Consider the following 18,802-nt stretch of genomic DNA (forward strand, 5'->3'; position numbering starts at 1 on the left):
TCGGACCCACAGAAGCAATCGGTCAAAATCATTCCAGGAAATAGAAACCTGTTTCCACTGCAGGGCCCCCCCTCCAGAGATCCAAAATGAGGGAATCCTCCTCTAAACCCACAGAGGTTGCCATCACCACAAGAACAGCAGGCAAAGCACCAAAGAGGGGTGACAATAAAACCTCACCGGCAATCCAGACTCTGCCCCAGCCTAGGCTGCAGTGCACTTTGGCACTCCCCTGATGTCACTAGAGGACAGGAAAGAACAGAAGCACACATGGCTGTTCTCAAGGTGAAGCAAAAAAGTGAAGTTTATATTCTGACTCCAACATTTATAGTTTTCCAAAAGTAACAGCGGATTGGAGGGTGACAGTGCCACCTCTCCAATGACACTGATAAACCAATAGCCCTTCAACTCTCTCCTCCTCCATGAAAGGAATGCGAAACAATGAGTTACTTACAGAAAGTGTGTGAGAAAGTTCACTACAAGAATGTCAACATCAGAAGGCTTAGAAAATCTTAAAAACCCAGGATGACACAAGTTGGGCTAAACTTGACCTCTGCTGACTGCTTTTCTGGTGACTGCCCCTGCACCACTGAGGCTCACTTGTTTCCTTCCTATGGAGACCATTGTGACACTGCGGAACATTGTGGAACCAATGGGCCATGGTGACACTTAGGGACTTGAGGAACCAAGAGGAACATTGTGACCCCGCAGGGTACCATGGATCCCAGGGGCCACTGTGACACTCTGGGGCCTCGTGGAACCAAGAACATCTTTCTGTTCTCTTCGAACCAAGAACATGTGGCCCAGTTGGGCCTCACGGTCCCAAGGGGCCAGTGTGAAGCAGCAGGACTTTGTGGAACCAAGAGGCTATTGCTGCATTTCAGGGCCTTGTGGAGCCAAAGGGCCATTGTGATCCTGCAGGGCACTGTAGATCCATGGAGAGCATTGTGGTATTGCAAGGCCCCATGGAATCATGGAGACCCTTGTGGCCCTGCAGGGTGTCATGGAAGGAAGGGGCCATTGTGACACTATGGGAAGTTGTGGAAGCAAGGGAATCATTGTTGCACTACTGGGCCATTGGACACAGCAGGACTTCACGGAACCAATAGACCATTATGGCACTGTGGGGCCTGGTGGAACCACAGGTACCATTAAGATCCTTAAGGACTTGTGTAATCAAGTGACCGTTATGACACCTGAGGGCACCATGGAAGCAAGGAGCCATTGTGACACTGCAGGGCCCTGTGGAAGGAAGGGAACATGAAATAGGTGTGGCTGCCTTGGCTTCTCAGGGGTCACCTGACAGGTCTGCCTGACATTGGAATGCTGAAGGCCATTCCCATCTGCCCCTGAAACATTGGGGCTCTGGGCTTTTCTTTTTATGAAAAAGAACTGTCCATTTTTTCCAGGCATCCATGGCCAAAATTCCAATTCCACCTGCAAATATCTGTGTATTCAAGGATTGCTGCCAGACTAAAGTTGCCAGGACAGACAAGTGTGGCCGGTCATTGACTCCTGAGTGGCAGCACTCATCTATTTTCCAAACACTGGAAAGGGCTCTGTGCTTTTCTTTGTATGGAAAAAAAAATCTCTCTTTTCTAGGCACAGATGTTCTAAATTAGGACTCCGCATTCATAATTTTGAATATCCAAGGGTTGCTCCAAGCAAACCTGCCAGGACAGACAGGTCAGGCTTGCTTTGGCTGCTGATGGCTGCCGTTCATCAGCTCCTGAAACATTGGGGCTCTGTGGTTTCCTTCCTATGGAGACCAATGTGACATTTGAGAGCCTTGTGAAATGAAGGGGCCATTGTGACACTGCAGAGCCCTGTGGAACCAAGGATAGCATTGTGGCTCTGTTCGGCCGCATGGTCCCAAGGGGCCAGTGCAAAGCAGCGGTGTGGGAGTTAGCCCAGCTGTAACTCAGAGTCAGACGGATTTTACCCTGGAAGAACTGGGCGTGAGTTTCAAGTTGTAGTAATCATTCGATTTACTTAGGGTGAGCTTGAGACTTTTCCAATAAGCCTTTCTTGTTGTTATGCTAAGTTGTCCAAGTTCTACTCCTGTATTGGTTTACTGGTTACTTGTTTCTTCTATATGGTTATTGTTCTAGTTTTCTAGCCCAAGCGTCTATGTTGTGTCTTCCTCTTTGTCTCAGGTTTTAGGATACTGCCCCTCATACCGTGCTCGACTTCTAGATGTTTATTCTTTTTCACCCTGTAATTAAAGTTCTTTTTGGGAAACTCCATTGAACCCACTCATTCCATTTTTGCCACCCTTGCCCTGCTGAAGTCAGGGACTCAGAGAGGTTTGTCGCAGCCACCCTCATTGTGACATTTGGCACCCGAACAGGGACGATGACATTCAGGGCTCCCTGTGACAGACATGTCAGCTGGGGTTAGCTGATGGATAGGTCAGTGCTCCCCAGGATTTTGGATTGTGCAGGCCTGGCGGATTCATTGTTGCTTAGAGGAACCTCGGCCTGGGATCGGCAGGGGCAAAAATGGTTTCACCTGCATAGGATTTCAGGTGGGTTTGGGGAAATGCAAGACATTTATTGCCTATTTTGCCACTGTGTTTTTACAATATGCACCCAAGTCCCATTATTGATTTGGTGTGCTCTGGTGGCTGTTGCCCCTAAGTTGGAGAAGGAGAAAAATGGGCAGCCAGATGTCCAAAGTAGAAAGGAGCATATATGGATGCTTTAAGTTAATTCTAACAAATCGTGACAAAATATTTTCAAAGAACAAATTAAAATCAGTCATGAGGTGGATCATTAAAAAATTTCCAGATGCCTTTGCTGATGAAATCCATACCACTGAATTTTAGGACTCAGTGGGACTTAAACTGTACAACCTTTCGATCAAAAGGGAGCCCATTGCAGCCCACATGCTTCCCATCTTCCATACCATCCCTGAGACCCTTCACCAGCAAGCAATGTCTCAAAAACTCAATCCGTTGGTCACTCCTAACTCAGGACCTCCCTCAAACATGCCTTTCTCAGACCTTCCACAATGGTCCAAGATGGCAATGGCCACGTGGTCTTGGAATATCATGCCCTGGAGACTTAAGATGGAAGGAGCCTGAACGTGGCTTGGCAGCCGGATCATCCTCCCTCCATCTTGGCTCCTCCACTTCCTGCAACCGCAACCTTCTCTTCTGCCCTGAACAAACCTCCAGACTCCTTCCCCACAACTGTGGGTCATGTCCCTACTGTCAATCATTCCACTTTCACCCTGGGCAATGCCTCCAGAACTCTACCCCGGAAGTCTGCCATCGTAAATCAAGGCCCTTCCTCCCCAACACTTGACAAAATGGCAGTGCCCTTTGCCTCACCCTCCGGCAACAATATAATCCCATGGTCAAAGATACTAAACCCACCTGTCACACTATTTCTAATCCAAATGTTTCTCCTCCAAGTTATTCTTCCTCCCCGGAAGACAGTTTGGATTCCCCAGAGCCACCTTTCCCCTCAACCCCAGAAGGTCCCTAGGAAAGGATTCTGAAGGAAGCAGTTAAGGAAGGAGACTGGCAAAGAGTCTCAAAACCCCTCATTGCCCCCGGTATGTTATGAAAGAAGGGGGCAGAATCCCAGGTATCAGCCATTGGTTTACAGGGAAATCAAGGATCTGTGTAGGGCAGCTAAAGACCATAGGAAGGACTTCCTTTATTTTAATGGCCTAATGAGGGCCATGTTTACAGCACATCATAACTCCCTGTGATTTAAAATATATTATGACCATGTTGTTGTCTCCTACAGAATACAACCTGTGGAAAGGGGGATGGAAGTGTATACTAAATCAGTTAATAGGAGACTATGCTAATAATAAGACAAGGGTGGATCTGGCAATCAACCATCTAGCTTGAGAAGGACAGCAAAGCCGACCAGATGATCAAGCAGCAGGTGTCCCCAGAGAGGTAGTGGATGATATCAAAGAGATGGCTTTGCAAGCTTTAATCCAGGTCTCAAATCATAGTACCCCCAATTTGGACTACCTTGGGTGGCTGCAGCTAAAGCTTTAGGACAATCAGACCATCTTGGGTGCCTGTTAAGTAAGCAAACCAATGCTACTCCCTCACACTGAGTGGCCTGCTCTCAGACACAGAGACCATCAAACATGCCACCTTGCAGAACAGCGATAGAATTTTTATTCTGGGCACATGGGCATGGCTGTGTAGACTCTGAGAGCATGTGTTGCATGAACCCCTCCAGCCACAGGGAGTCAATCCCCAAGAGCATTCAAGTACTGAATGAAGAGTTCAAGAAGCTTCAAGTGGAAAACAAAGACTGGGTCAATGAACTCTTCCAATCCAAGGGACTAAAGGGTTGGATGATGTCTATCTAAAACAGGACATTTATTTTCTTAGCTGTTGTTGTATTGTTAATTGTCTCATGTTTGTTTGGATGCTTTCAGAAAGCCTTACAAAATTCTTTTAGTTCCATCTTGGTAGTAAAAGAGAAAGAGGGAAGATACCCAACACAGGCTCCTTATGGACTCCTTGGAGGAGAGAACTGGAGGTCAGGATGGCACAAAAACCTCTCAGAGACTCAGTGTGGGCAAGGAAATCCTTAAAAGTACCTAAAAGTATTCTTAAATCCATAAAGAACATTAAAAACCTTAAGTATATAAAGACATTAATGAGCCCCACTGAGTGTCAGTACAATGCTCTCCAGGGACTCGTTAAAGCAGAGAATTGGGGCCATGATTGCACAAACCTCTCAGAGACTCCAAGGCAAAAGACAAACCCAAAGACCTTTCAAAAACCTGCAGTCCCTAGAGGGACCATGAAGGAGCCCCCAGGGCCATTCCTGAGCAAGGCTCCCCAGGGACTCCTTCCAGCAGATCCTTGAGGCCACTGGGATGTGGGCTAGGGGGGGATGTTGAGGGCAGGACAAGGGGCTGACAGTGCCCAGCCTGGCTGGGGCTGTGCCAGAAGGCCCCAGGGCCTCAGGACAAGGTGTCTCCTCACAGCCCTTGGTGGCACAGACCCTGCTGTGGCCCAGGGCACCAAGACTTGGCTTCTCTTTGTCCCCACCTGTCGTCACTGCCTCCAGTTCTCTGCTCTGCCTGGGGCCTGGGGACACTTTCTCATTTGTGTTCCTCAGTGGGACCCATTAAAAGTCCAAGAAAGTTTGGAGTTGGATTCTGACTTGGAGTTCTGGAGAGGTTTCTTCAGCTCCCTCTCAGGGACTGATGTTCAGGGCCTGAGCACAAAGCCCCAGAGGCTCATTAAAGTCCTAGTGCTGTGTCTGTGCTGCTGAGCTGGGCTGGGCTCCTGGCACAGAGGCAGCTCCTGGTAACCAAGAGGAGCTTCAAAAGCACATTTCTCTTGATGAGCAGCTCTCCTGCCAGCCCAGCAGGGCTGGGGCACTGCCTGCTGCCATCCTGGGCACAGCACAGAGGCACAGAGAGCTTCAATCAGTCAGGGCTCGGAAGGAGCTGAGAAGTGCCTGGGGCAGAATCACTGCCAGCCGTTGGCACAGGAACCTCTGGCTGCAGGAAAATGCAGCTGCAGCACCTGCAGTGAACTCCTAAAGCTGAAACATCCCACTGCCTACAGACTCTGTGAGTGCAACTCTGGGTATTTCTGGTGCAGGGGAGGTGAAATGCTCGTGAAGGTCTAAAATGCTGAGGGGTTCTGATCAGTCATACAATATTTCCAAGATAAAGATTTTGGCAAACAAAAGGACATCTCCTAATACTTTGTACTCAGTTTCCTACTAGTGGAGAATGGGAGGGAGGAGAGATAAATATTAAAGTTTGATTATGAATTTTGACAAATTCCTGAGACATCTGAACTGTTACTTTTAGTGATCAATAAGTTCACAGAGATTTGGGGTCTGTGAGTGCTGGCAAGGAGTGATCAGGCACAGGGAAACACCTGCAGGAGGGAAATCTCCAGGAAGCAGAGGGAAGATCAGGCAAGGAGAGAAAACAAAACCCAGCAATGCTGTGGCAGGGAGAGTTTAGAGATGCCCACAGGTTCCACTCCAGTGCAGCCCCTCCCTCTGAACAAGCCCCCTCCCTCCTGTGCCCCCAGCCAAGCCTGTGCCCTCAGGGCTGGGGCTTCAAGGCGTGCAGCCCCTCCTGTGCAGGCAGAGCTGCAGCAGAGCCGTGGGGCAGCTCTGCAGCCCCGGGCCCAGTTCCCTCTGCAGAACACAGGGCTGGGAGCAGCTGCCCAGCACTGGGGGCTCTGGCAGGGGGCACAGCTGGCTCAGGGTGACGCTGTCCCCAGTGCCCGGCTCTGGGCAATGCTGTCAGTCCAGCCAGGGAAGGAGCTGCATCTCCCTCAATCCAATGCCAGCATAAGGACACTTGGAAGTCTCCCTGAGATTTCAGTCCAGGCTGGGAGCTCCAATCCAGGGTGCAAACCTGTCCTAGAGCATCTCTGAGTTATGAGATTGATGGGGAAAGGCAGAGGTGTTGTGACACAGAAAATGCTGCTGCGTTGGTGAAATGAGCAAAGTGAGTCCTTGGCTACAAATGTGGAGCTGGGCTGTGGTGGATCCATCTGCTCCCAGCAGTAGGTGGTGGCATTTTAATGGAAGCATAAGAAGGTGGTCACCTTCCACCTGAGAAAGTTTAAAGCCCAAAGAAACTCTGAACAGGTCAGAATGACAGACCATCTCTCCTCAGTCGGCATTCATCTCCTTGACCCAGGGAACTCACTGTGTTCTTCCTGAGGGCCTCAGACATGCTTATGTTTTTATATCCAAAAACAACCAGCAGAGACATGGGGGGAGCTTATAAAGAAAACTTGAGAACTCTTAAACATTAAAGACCATGTCTGTGTGTTACCGAGGAGGATGTATGGGAAATGGCCATGATTTTGTTTACAGGTACCTCCCCTAAGTCTTTACTGTCTTTCTCCATGAACAGGTCCCCAAGTGCAGCCCCAGCAAATGTCCAACAGCAGCTCCATCAGGCACTTCCTCCTGCTGGCATTAGCAGACACGCGGCAGCTGCAGCTCCTGCACTTCTGCCTCTTGCTGGGCATCTCCCTGGCTGCCCTCCTGGCCAACGGCCTCATCATCAGCGCCATAGCCTGCGGCCACCACCTGCACACGCCCATGTTCTTCTTCCTGCTCAACCTGGCCCTCTCTGACATGGGCTCCATCTGCACCACTGTCCCCAAAGCCATGCACAATTCCCTCTGGGACACCAGAACCATCTCCTACTCAGGATGTGCTGCTCAGCTCTTTTTCTTTATGTTCTTCATTGGAGCAGAGTTTTATCTGCTGACCATCATGTGCTATGACCGCTACGTGTCCATCTGCAAACCTCTGCACTACCGGACCCTCCTGGGCAGCAGAGCTTGTGCCCACATGGCAGCAGCTGCCTGGGCCAGTGCCTTTCTCTATTCGCTGCTGCACACAGCCAATACATTTTCCCTGCCCCTATGCCATGGCAATGCCCTGGGCCAGTTCTTCTGTGAAATCCCACATATTCTAAAGCTCTCCTGCTCCAAATCCCAACTCAGGGAAGTGGGACTTCTTGCTGTCAGTGCCTGTTTGGTATTTGGCTGTTTTGTGTTCATTGTTTTCTCCTATGTGCAGATCTTCAGGGCTGTGCTGAGGATCCCCTCTGAGCAGGGACGGCACAAAGCCTTTTCCACCTGCCTCCCTCACCTGGCTGTGCTATCCGTGTTTATCAGCACAGCCACATTTGCCTATTTGAAGCCTCCCAACATTTCCTCCCCATCCCTCGATGTGGTCCTGTCAGTTCTGTACTCAGTGGTGCCTCCAGCCCTGAATCCCCTCATCTACAGCCTGAGGAACCAGGAGCTCAAGGCTGCAGTGTGGAGACTGATGACTGCATGCTTTCAGAAACATTAAACTGCTGGGCAATATCTGCAAATAACTTGTAATCAAAGTCATCTTTGCTACTTCTTTTAGGCTTAACTGTGGAGGTTCTTTTCCTTTGTTTTATGTTTATAGTCCAGAAAAAATGTCATTGTTTGTGCCATTTCCCATTTCTTTTTCTCTCCAACTTGCCTGTGGCCACAGACTGTGTCAATGAGGGGCTGCACTCTGGGTGACTTTAAAGGAAATAAAGGAACTCCCAACCAAGTTTTCTGCAGAGATGCCCTTTTGTTGCCTTCTCTGGAGCTGCAGCAGCAATGTCTGTGTGCAGAGCTGGGGGCAGATCAGTGCTGGCACAGCAGCTGTGCCCAGCAGCAGCAGCAGCACTTGGTGTTGCCAGTGCTGCTGCCGTGGCCCTGCCCCACTGCCCTGGTGGCCCTGGTGTTGCTGCAGGGCCTGAGTGCTCTCGGGGCCGGGCACAGCCCTGGGGGTGGAAAACAGCATGGCTGGGGCTCCGCAAGGGCCCTAGGGCAGACAAGAAGGAGCAGCAGAGCAGGGGCTGATCCATTCCCCAGTGTGCTGCACAGTGCAGGGCAGTGTCCCAGTGTCCTCATGGAGCTGCCAAAAACATCCCCCCCTCTGCAGCTCTGGCCTCTCCCCCAGCTCACACAGGTGCCCCATCCTTACAGGCACAGACACGGCAGCACTGGCTCAGCAGCCCCTGTTTGCATTGCACACAGCAGGGGGAGCACCCCCATGCTGTTGCTGTGGGAACATGAACCGGAGGGAGCACAAATGCCATCAGCCCCTGGGGCCAGCAAGGGCTGGGGGACTCCAGGGAAACCACTCAGCTTTGTCCTGGCCTCTGCACTTATCCAGAAAGTTTGTTCCCATCAGCTGGGAGTTTCCTATCCCACTGCAGACGCTGTTGTTCAGAGCCAGGGCTGCCTGGCAGCCACCCCCAAACTGCCCTGAGCATTTCCTATGCTTCACCTCTGCTTTCTCTCCTCTTTCTTGTTCCAGATTTCTCCCTCTTGCCCAGCCCTGTTCCCTCCACTGCAAACTGCCCATCCCTTTTTGCCCTTTCCTCTCTGGCCCCACTCCCCATTGCAGTTCCTGACTTGGCACCATGGGAACGTCCCTTGGGCAGCAGGATCATCCTACAAGTGCTGCAGGAATTGTCTGCAGGCTCCTGCAGTGCCTGGTGCTGCTCCCTTGCCAGCGGCACCCCAGGCCAGGGGGGCACATCTGGGCTGCTGTGTCTGGCTCTGGGGCTCCCTGTTCTGGGCAGTGAGGAGGAGCTGCAGAGGCTCTGCAGGACTGACAGGATGGGCTTTGGGGCTGGCAGGAGAAGCTGAGGGACCTGGGCTGCTGGAGCTTCTCAAGAGGAGGCCCAGGGCTCATCCTGCAACTGCTCCAAGGGTGGTTCCAGAGAATCAAAGAATGAGCAAGGTTGGGAAAGACCTTGGAGATTATCAAGTCCAACCTGTGCCCTGACACTGCCTTGTCTCCCTGAGCCTCCTCTTTTCCAAGATAAACAACCCCAGCTTCCTCAGCCACTCCTCTCAGGACTTGTGTACCAGACCCCTCCCCAGCCTTGTTGCCCTTCTCTGGAAATGCTGCAGCCCCTCCATATCCCTCCTAAATTGGGGGCCCAGAACTGCAAACAGCACTTGAGGTGCTGCCCAAGCAGTGCTGAGCAGAGGGGAAGAATCCCTGCCCTGCTCCTGCTGGCCACTCCATTCCTGATCCAGCCAGGAGCCATTGGCCTTCTTGCACCTGGGCACTCTGCTGGCTCATGTCCAGCCTGCTGTCCATCAGTCCCTGCAGGTCCCTTTCTGCCTGGCTGCTCTCCAGCCACTCTGTCCCCAGCCTGTAGCACTGCAGGTGTTGTTGAGGCCAAAGTGCAGGACCCAGCACTTGGTCTTGTTAAACCTCACCTTGTTGGATTTGGGCCCTGGATCCAGCCTGTCCAGGGCCTTCTGCAGAGCCCTCCTACCCTCCAGCAGATCCACACTCACACCCAGCTTGGTGTCATCTGCAAATTTGCTGATGCTGGACTCAGTCCCCTCATGCAGATCATCAATGCAGATATTGAAATCCATGCTGGCTGGCTCTGATCCCTCGGCCATCCTGTGGGTGCCCTGTGATGGCATTCAAGGTGATCTGTTCCATAACCTTGCTGGGCACCCAGGTCAGGCTGACAGGCCTGGAGTTCCCCAGATCCTTCTTCCAGCCCTTCCTGGCAATGGGCCCACACTGGCACCTCCAGCCCTCTGGGCCCTCCCTGCTGAGCCAGCACTGATGGCAAATGATGGAGAGCAGCTTGGGGAGCTCATCCACCAGCTCCCTCATCCCCCTGGGATGGATCCCATCTGCTCCCAGAGACACCTGTGAGCATCTGAGGGGCTCAGCAGGTCCCCAGCTTCTTCCTCCTGGATTACAGGGTGGCTGTTCTGCTCCCTGTGCCCATCTACCAGCTCAGGAGAACACTTTTCTTGAGGTAAACCTGTCCTAATATTGAAAATTGAGACAAAGAAGGTGTTAAGTTGGTCAGCCTTTTCCTTATCTTTAGTTACTATATTCTCCACTGCACCCAATAAAGAGTAGATCTTCTCCTTATCCCTCTCTTTGGTTTAATTATTTTTATAAAAATATTTTGCATTTATTTACAGAAGCTGGCAGGTTAAGTTCTCATTGAGCTTCCATGTCTCAGCTTTTCTTTCTGCTTAACCTAGCAAGATCCTTAAATATTTCTTAAGTTGCCTGACCTTCTGTCCAAAGTTGATGCTCTCTCTTTTTTCCCCTGAGTTCCCACAAAAGCTCCATGGCCAGCCAGGCCAGTCATTTTCCTCAATTGCTCATCTTTTGCCACACTAGGACAGGCTGCTCCTTCCCCCTTAAAATTACTATCTTGAAATGTGTCCATCCTTCCTGGACCCCTTTGTTTTTAAGGGCTGTTTCTCTTTAAAAAAATCAGTACCTGATTTGGTACTCCCCAAATCAGCATCCTAAATAGGACAAAGTCTGCCCTTCCTAATTCCAGTGTAGAGGTTTTCTTGCTGCCCCTCCTTCTTTCAGAGGACATTGAAAACTTGATTATTTCATGGTCACTGTGCCCCGGGCTGCCTCCAAGCCCCACATCTGCCACCACCTCTTCTCTGTTTGTGAACAGCAGCAGACAGAGCTTTCCTTGGCAGTGGGAGTGTTACCAAAAATTCGGTAAAACAGAAAATTCCGTAACCCCAATGTAGCATTAAGACACTGCAGTCTTTATTCAGCAGGATGCACGGGGGAGAGCTCCTCCCAAAGCCGTGCAGGCTGAGTACAGGAAAGTTTCTGTTTATATTCTGTATATTGCACACATATTCATTGATTGTCCTGGACTAAACACAAAGATGATAATGGTTTCCCCAAAATCATTAACACATTTCCTCTCCCCATTACCCATGTGTTCTTCTGTCCTGGGGCTCTCTCTGGTGGTCCCTGGTGGTCGTGGACCCCAATGTTCCAGTGGGCCTGGCTGAGCTGGCAGGACACTGAGGCTGGTGAACTTGCTGTTCCCCTTCTCACACAATGGGCATTTTGTGGCTTCCATAGGTCTGGGGTATTGGAAAACAAGCTCCAATTGTGAGCTCACCTGGTGTACATAATTGATCATCTGGGAACATGAGGTGACAGAGTGGGCTATGACATCAGAGAGTGGAGCATAGGAGGTCATGGAAAAGCTACAGCATCATAGATTGCATTTATGACATCACAGAGCAAGCTGTGACAGCACGGGGCAGCAGTCTGACATCACAGAGCAGATGATGACATCACAGAGTTGGCTGTAACATCAGAGACCAGTTGTGTAACATTAGAGAATGGGCTGTGCCATCACAGAGAAGGCCGTGACATCACAGAAGGGGCTGTGTGACATCCCAGCAGGGCTGTGTCAGGTCACTGGGTTGGTCACTCCGCCCCAGCTCCCCCTCACAGTTTCTCCCAACAAGTCCAATGCTGTTCATGCCCAGCAGGGTCCCTGTCCCCTGGGATCCCCCCAGCCCACCTGGAGCCACAGCCTCCACCAAAGGATGTTCCACAGGATCCACTCCAGAGCCTGACATGGGGACAAGGGGCCAGGGCTGTGTGACCAGGACATCAAGGACGTGGGTTATCCAGGTCCCTGTGGCCTGGGTTGGGTTGGCCAGGGCAGGAAAGATGTCTGGCAGCTGGAGCAGGGTCTGGGAAGGGCCTCCAAGGTGGGGCTGGAGTCCTTGGGCTGTGAGCAGAGGCTGAGGGAGCTGGGCTTGTCCAGCCCAGAGCAGGGAAGGCTGAGGGGCTCTTCACACCAGCCTGACAGTACCAGCGAGGAGGGGATGGAGAACGCAGAGCCAGGCTCTTGACAGGGAGCCTGGTGGGAGACAAAAGCCAATGGGTGGAAGGGGAAGGAGGGGAGATCAGCCAGGGCATGAGGAGATGAAATGAGTCAGGCTGCTTTCAGCATTTCCTCAACACCAAGAGCAGCCTGACCTCCCTTCTCCATTCACCACTGACAGCTGTCCAAATCAGGAATTGTTCGAGCTACTCTGCACCCACTCTAGGTGAGCATCCTGATATAAGAACTTAATTCTGTTTACATCAATCATAGAACCATGTTTGTCTAAATAATTCTAGTACAGAAATCACTTGTGGATGGTGGACTCATCAGATACTGCTGGGGTGTTGCACATAGCTCAGGGAAGAGTGTGGTTGATATTAAATTGTGTCCTGTTCCACTATGGTCTGTTGGCCATGAAGAGAAAGTTTCTGTGCCTCTGAGTATCACCAGTTCCTGCCCCCAAAAGGACACAGACATGATGAGTTGTGATTCCCACTCCAGTGGTGGCACCTGGACCTCCCTCCATAGCCAGAGCAGAGCTCCCTTGTACAACTGTTATGGTTTGGGCCTGGCAAAGCCAGAGCCCCCATGAGTACACCTTCTCCCCGGTGTCTGCTGTGAGATGTGACCAGGAATAAGCAAAGCAGGCTCCAAACTTTAACATAAAGAAAATTTTATTAACTAAGCTACACACAAACAATTACTAAACTACACACAAAAGAAAAAAACAAGGAAAATGAAAACCTCACAAAAACACTCTCCTCCTCCTCCCCCCTAAATTCCCAATACAATACATCCTCCAAAATCACCAATTCTAGGTCCAACACCACCCTTCAGATTGCTCAGACTTTCAGTTCCTCAAGAGGAGAGGGAGTCCTTCCGTGTGTCGTGGTGGCCTCTTCCGTCCTTGTTCCGGTGCTCTCACCACCGAACAGGGATCAGGGCTGCTTCCAGGGTTGTCTTTTTTAAGGATGCTTTGTCCAGTTCCAGAAAAGCACAGTATCTCACCTTCTCACCTTTGGGACATCTATTCCCCACATATTTTATATATACCCCCTGGGGCCGAGGGGTACCCACACTGAATCTTCTCTGGCACTGGGACATTTCTCCCCCTGGACTCACTCTCTGTATCACACAGAAACATGGCTCTGTCCATGGCTACACAAAAGAGTCCAGCATAAAATGCCACTCCATCTTCTCCCTTCTTTCAACATCTCTCACTCTCTCTCTCTCTGGTCCAGACCCCCATCACTGGTTCATTTCCTTCGTCCTTCTCCACTCTTATCACATGTCTAGGAAGGGTTAATGTTCTGTAGGGTTTTCATTGTCCAAAGGGGGTTAAAAACTCCTCCAGGCGGCTGGACTCCTGGCTGCACCCCCCCCATCTCCTCAGCCGGGCTGCCTGCTGCCAGCACATATTTACTGAATTTCAAGGTAACACAGGCTGCTCTCTCTCTCTCTCTGTCCTTTTGTCTCCAAAAGGGGGGGGGGGGGGGGAAGGATGGCTGCCCGATGTCTCTTGTTGCTCTCCACCCTTCCATCCTCCAAGGCCTCCTTACTCCCATCTCTGTCCAGGCCCAGGCCTACCGCATGGCTGCCCAGAGGCAGCGGCTGGACGGGGGAGAGCTCCGACCTCGGTCCCTCGAAGTCCCAAGAGAGCCTCCCAGCGCCGAAGCTCTGCTTTTAACCCCTGGGTGTTCTCGGAGGTGTGTCCTAAAACCCACTGGCTACCCTAGGTGCCAATATCAAAATCCAAGCACCTATTGGTTTGACCAGAACATCCCAGAATTCCCACTTCTTTCTGGTCAAACCACCACAGAAACCAAGAGAGCAGAATTAATGTGGTTTCGAGCGAAACCGAATAAAGCTTTAAACAATATCGGGAAACAATCGCAACACAAACTCACCGATTGGGGAAAAATAAAAGCAGCCTGTGGGGACCGGGCACCGGCAGCCTCCATGCATGCTTTCCCGGGGGGGGGGGGTTGCCGGAGCGCGGGGCAACCAACAAAGGGCATATACCCCAGTTAACCCAAAAGAAGCCAAAGCGATTTCAGAAATAGGGATCAACTCAGCTGTAATACCCACTCTTGAGGATGACCTTTCTAGCAAAAACGATCTGCTCACTTTTGATATTACGCAAATAAGACGCATGCTTTTTCATGCGGCGGGGCGGATTGTATTTAAGCAGGAATGGCAGGACGACCACGTTAGCCCAGGCTTCCGGGGAAGGGCAACAACTGAGCGAGCTTTCCCCAGCCGGCACAGCTTTCCCTGGCAGCACCCTCACTCCAAGCATCCCGGCACCAGGGCAACGGGACATCCTTTCCATGCTTGGATTTAGGATTACAAATTTATCATGAGGGCCACTGCCGTACACCCTCCGCTGCCAATCAAACTGACTTGGAAATCATCAAACCCTGTATGGGTTGAGCAGTGGCCCCTGACAGAGCCTCGAATGGCAGCCTTGCTGGAACTGGTCGACCGCGAACTGCAAAAGGGTCACGTAGAACCCTCCATCAGCCCATGTAACACCCCTGTATTTGTGATCCCCAAAAGGTCCAGACAAGGCTATCATCTCATCCACGACCTGAGAGAGGTGAACAAGACGATCCGACCCATGGGTCCAGTCCAGACACTGCTACCCGCAAACTCAGCCATCCCCGCAGGGCAGCCGTGCGCAGTACTGGATATCAAGGACAGTTTCTTTTCAATACCCCTGAACCCTGAGGACAGAGAACCATTCGCCTTTTCCGTGGCGTTTCAAAACGGCGAGCGGCCCAACCTTCGCTTCCAATGGAGAGTGCTCCCACAAGGCCTGGTCGACAGCCCGACCATATGCCAGATCACCGTGGACAAAGCACTGATGCCAGTCCGACACTCCTACCCCACGGCAACCATCATCCAGTACATGGACGACATCCTGGTCGCAGCACCATCGACAAGCCAAGTAGATGACCTGGTGTCCACAATCACAGAGACCCTTCAGGCCAACGGCTTCGAGATCGCGAGCACAAAGATCAAGAGAGGACCCTGCGTGACCTTCCTGGGAGTAGGGATCACAAGCTCCTACGTGACACCCCCCGAGATGAAGGTCAACCGAGACGTCGAGACGCTCCACGACGTGCAACGCCTGGTGGGATCGCTGCAGTGGCTTCGCAACATCGTCCTGATTCCTCCCGAGGTCATGGACCCTCTGTACGACCTCCTGAAAGGAAAGCACCCCTGGGATCCCAAGGAGCTGACGCCGCAAGCAATGAGCTCCCTTGACTTCATCGAAAACCAGATGTCCACTGGCACCCTTGCCAGGTGGAACCCAGCCATGCCACTGGACCTGTACGTCCACTTTACACCGAAGGGGGGAGTGGGAGCACTGGCCCAAGGACTCGCTGAAAAGGCCCGACCAATCCAATGGATGGTCCTCGGAAGATCCGCTCGTGCATTCTCCCCAGGAATCGAATGCATCGCCAGCCTCATCATGAAAGGCAGGAGACTCGCCTTGAAACACCTAGGGACAGAGCCGACAAGCATCCACCTTCCTTTTCATCAGCAGCCGACCACAGAGTCAGCCACAATATCGGAGTACCTGGCCCTTGCTCTCTCCAGCTTCGGAGGAGAAATCTCCTATTCTGCCAGACCACCCTGGACTCAGCTGCTGACCGTAGTCGACATGGACATGCCACCGAAGGTCAAGGACAGACCGCAGCCAGGACCAACAGTCTTCACAGACGCTTCCTCCACGACTTCAACCGCAGCAGCAGTGTGGCAGGCAGGAGAGCAATGGCATTGTGTCAAAGTGTGTGACCCCACACTGTCAGTGCAACAGGTGGAGGCAGCAGCAGTGGTTTTGGCATGCGGACTCTTCCAAGACCAACACCTCAACATCGTAATGGACTCTATATTCGTGGCAAGGCTCTGCCTAGCCATGGCAGGACCAGGAGTGTCAACATCAGCAGCAGCCCTAATGCTGGAAGAAGCACTCTCCTCACGACAGGGCACTGTGTCAGTCATCCACATCAACAGCCATGACCCAGTCAAGGGTTACTTCCAGATCAGCAACGACAAAGCGGACGCCGCAGCAAAAGGCGTTTGGACCCTGCAAAGAGCTCGTCAACTGCACGAGTCGCTCCACATCGGAGTCAAAGCATTGGCGAAGAGATGCGGAATCTTGACGGCAGACGCAAAACATGTGGTAGCCACCTGCCCTTATTGCCAGAAGTCACCCCTTTGGACCTACGGGGTCAACCCGAGAGGTCTCAAGCCCTCAGAAATCTGGCAGTCGGACTTCATCTGGTGCGAACTGCTGAAGCCCCGAGCATGGCTTGCAGTGACAGTGGACACTTATAGAGGAACGATCATAGCCACACAGCACCCCAAAACTAACTCCAAAGCCACAATTCAGCACTGGCTGACAGCCATGGCTTGGCTTGGTATCCCCAAGCAGATCAAAACGGACAATGGCTCCAATTTCACCTCCAAACAAGTACAGGCATTCGCCTCGAAATGAGGCATCACATTAGTGCAAGGCATCCCATGTAACAGTACCGGGCAGGCCATAGTTGAGAGAGCAAACCAGACCCTGAAAACCAAGATAGAAGTGTTGGCAAAAGCAGAGGGCTTTGCCAATGCCATTCCCCCAGGAGATCAGGCACGTATGCTGGCAACCGCTTTGCTGGCACTGAATCAATTCCCTAGGGGAGATGAAACAAACAGTCCCGTCCAAAAACACTGGGCCAACCGAGCGCTAGAAGAGGGCCCACAGGTGGTAATCAGAAACGAGCTAGGCGAGTGGGAACGGGGTTGGAGGTTGATGCTCACGGGGCGAGGGTACGCGGCTGTCAAAAAGGACGGCAAAATCAGGTGGTGTCCACTTAAGTCGATTAAACTGGACCTTCATAGCGAGCAGAATGAGACTGACGAGAATTGCGAGTCTTTGTTTACAGGACCTGCTCGTGGGACATGCGTGTGACGTGTACATCCCGGTTCCAGACGAAAGTGACAGACCACCAAGCCGCCAGGCAGAACCCGAGAGACCCGCATGGGTGAGACCCAAGCACCAAAGGTGTTTCTGTGTGATTTTGCTGTTGGAGCTTGTCACCAGAGGGCAAGCCAGTCCAGACCACTACCCCCATCAGCCCTTCAGGTGGGTCATGCGACACCTTAGTATAGTGGCGAAGCACTCAGAGAAATCACTACACCGAACACCCCATCCTTCGTGCTCCGCATCACCAACCTTTTTCCAGGACAGCCAAGGGTAAACCCCTAATCCACACACGTCACACACTCGTACTTATCCTACTGGTGCCCAGCTTCAAACCCTGGGAAAAGCTACTGCAATCACCCAGGGTGGGGATATTGTGGGCACTGGGGCTGCAAAACCATAGTTACAGAGGCCAGACCGTCGGGGCCTGGGTGGGATCCACACAGTTCACCTGGGCACCCAGCGGCTGCAAAACACCCTTCTTCTTTCACAAAAACTTCCATCGAAACCAACATAAAATCCCTGGATTTCGGGCATGCACTGACTATAACATGACGGTCTTGCAGCCAGATCACCCTAGCTGGGCCACAGGCAAGACGTGGACAGTGGTTCTTCAAGGGTCAAAAGAGATGGTGAACGTGCAAATTATCAGGCTCCAACCGTCGGCACCCCGAGCAGTCGGACCCAAGAAAGCGATTAAAAGCGTGCTGAAAGGGAGAAACATAACCTACCCCAAAACCTTACCCACAGGGGTCAGCAATGTCCCGACCGGTCAAGTGGAAACCTTTCAGATGAGCCGCTTAACCGAGTCAGACTCAGACCCAATCCTTCGTATGTTAGAAGCTACCTTTGTATCCCTGAAAGAATCCAACCCTAACCTAACTGAATCCTGCTGGCTTTGTTACGATGTCAAACCCCCTTTTACGAAGGAGTCGCTCTAAACACTCCCTTCAGTTATTCCACAGCCGACGCCCCTCACCAGTGCAGATGGGATACCCCTCGCAAAGGAATCACCCTGAGTCAAGTCACAGGCCGAGGCAGATGCTTTGGCAGTGCAACCCTAGCTAGGCGGAAAGGCAACATCTGCACCAAAGTAGTCAAGCCTAACAGGAAAAACAGTAAGTGGGCAGTCCCATCCACATCGAGGATGTGGGTTTGCCAGCGATCCGGAGTGAGTCCTTGTGTGTTCCTTCCCAAATTCAATGACCCTAACGACTTCTGTGTCCAAGTTCTGATTGTTCCTAGGGTCTTGTACCACTCAGACGAAGAGATGTACCATCTTCTTGAGGGACCCAGCCGGATCCACAAAGAGAAATAATGACAGGTATAACTATCGCAATGCTGCTCGGCTTGGGAGCAGCCGGAACTGCCACGGGTGTCTCAGCCCTAGCGACACAGCGCCAAGGACTGTCCCAGCTGCAGGCAACAATTGACGAGGACCTGCAAAGGATTGAGAAATCCATCTCCTTTCTAGAGAAGTCGGTCTCCTCACTCTCAGAAGTGGTCTTGCAGAACAGGCGAGGCTTGGACCTCCTGTTCATGCAGCAAGGGGGCCTGTGTGCCACCTTGAAAGAGGAGTGTTGTTTCTATGCAGACCACACGGGAGTCGTGAGAGACTCCATGGCGGAACTCCGGAACCGACTGGCTCAGAGACAGAAA

At 51.8% G+C, this 18,802-nt stretch overlaps 1 protein-coding gene and 1 pseudogene across 1 annotated transcript; both read left to right on the forward strand.

Annotated features, from left to right (window-relative positions):
- The window catches only part of LOC131571824 (zinc finger protein 345-like), a 527,132-nt pseudogene that overhangs the window by 214,231 nt on the left and 294,099 nt on the right, over positions 1-18,802 (forward strand).
- On the forward strand, positions 6,900-7,832 carry LOC131571869 (olfactory receptor 14I1-like). Its single transcript, XM_058824622.1, has one exon. The coding sequence runs from the start codon at positions 6,900-6,902 to the stop codon at positions 7,830-7,832; it is 933 nt and encodes a 310-aa protein (XP_058680605.1).

This window comes from Ammospiza caudacuta, unplaced genomic scaffold (assembly GCF_027887145.1).
Source record: "Ammospiza caudacuta isolate bAmmCau1 unplaced genomic scaffold, bAmmCau1.pri scaffold_39, whole genome shotgun sequence".
NCBI lineage: Eukaryota > Metazoa > Chordata > Aves > Passeriformes > Passerellidae > Ammospiza > Ammospiza caudacuta.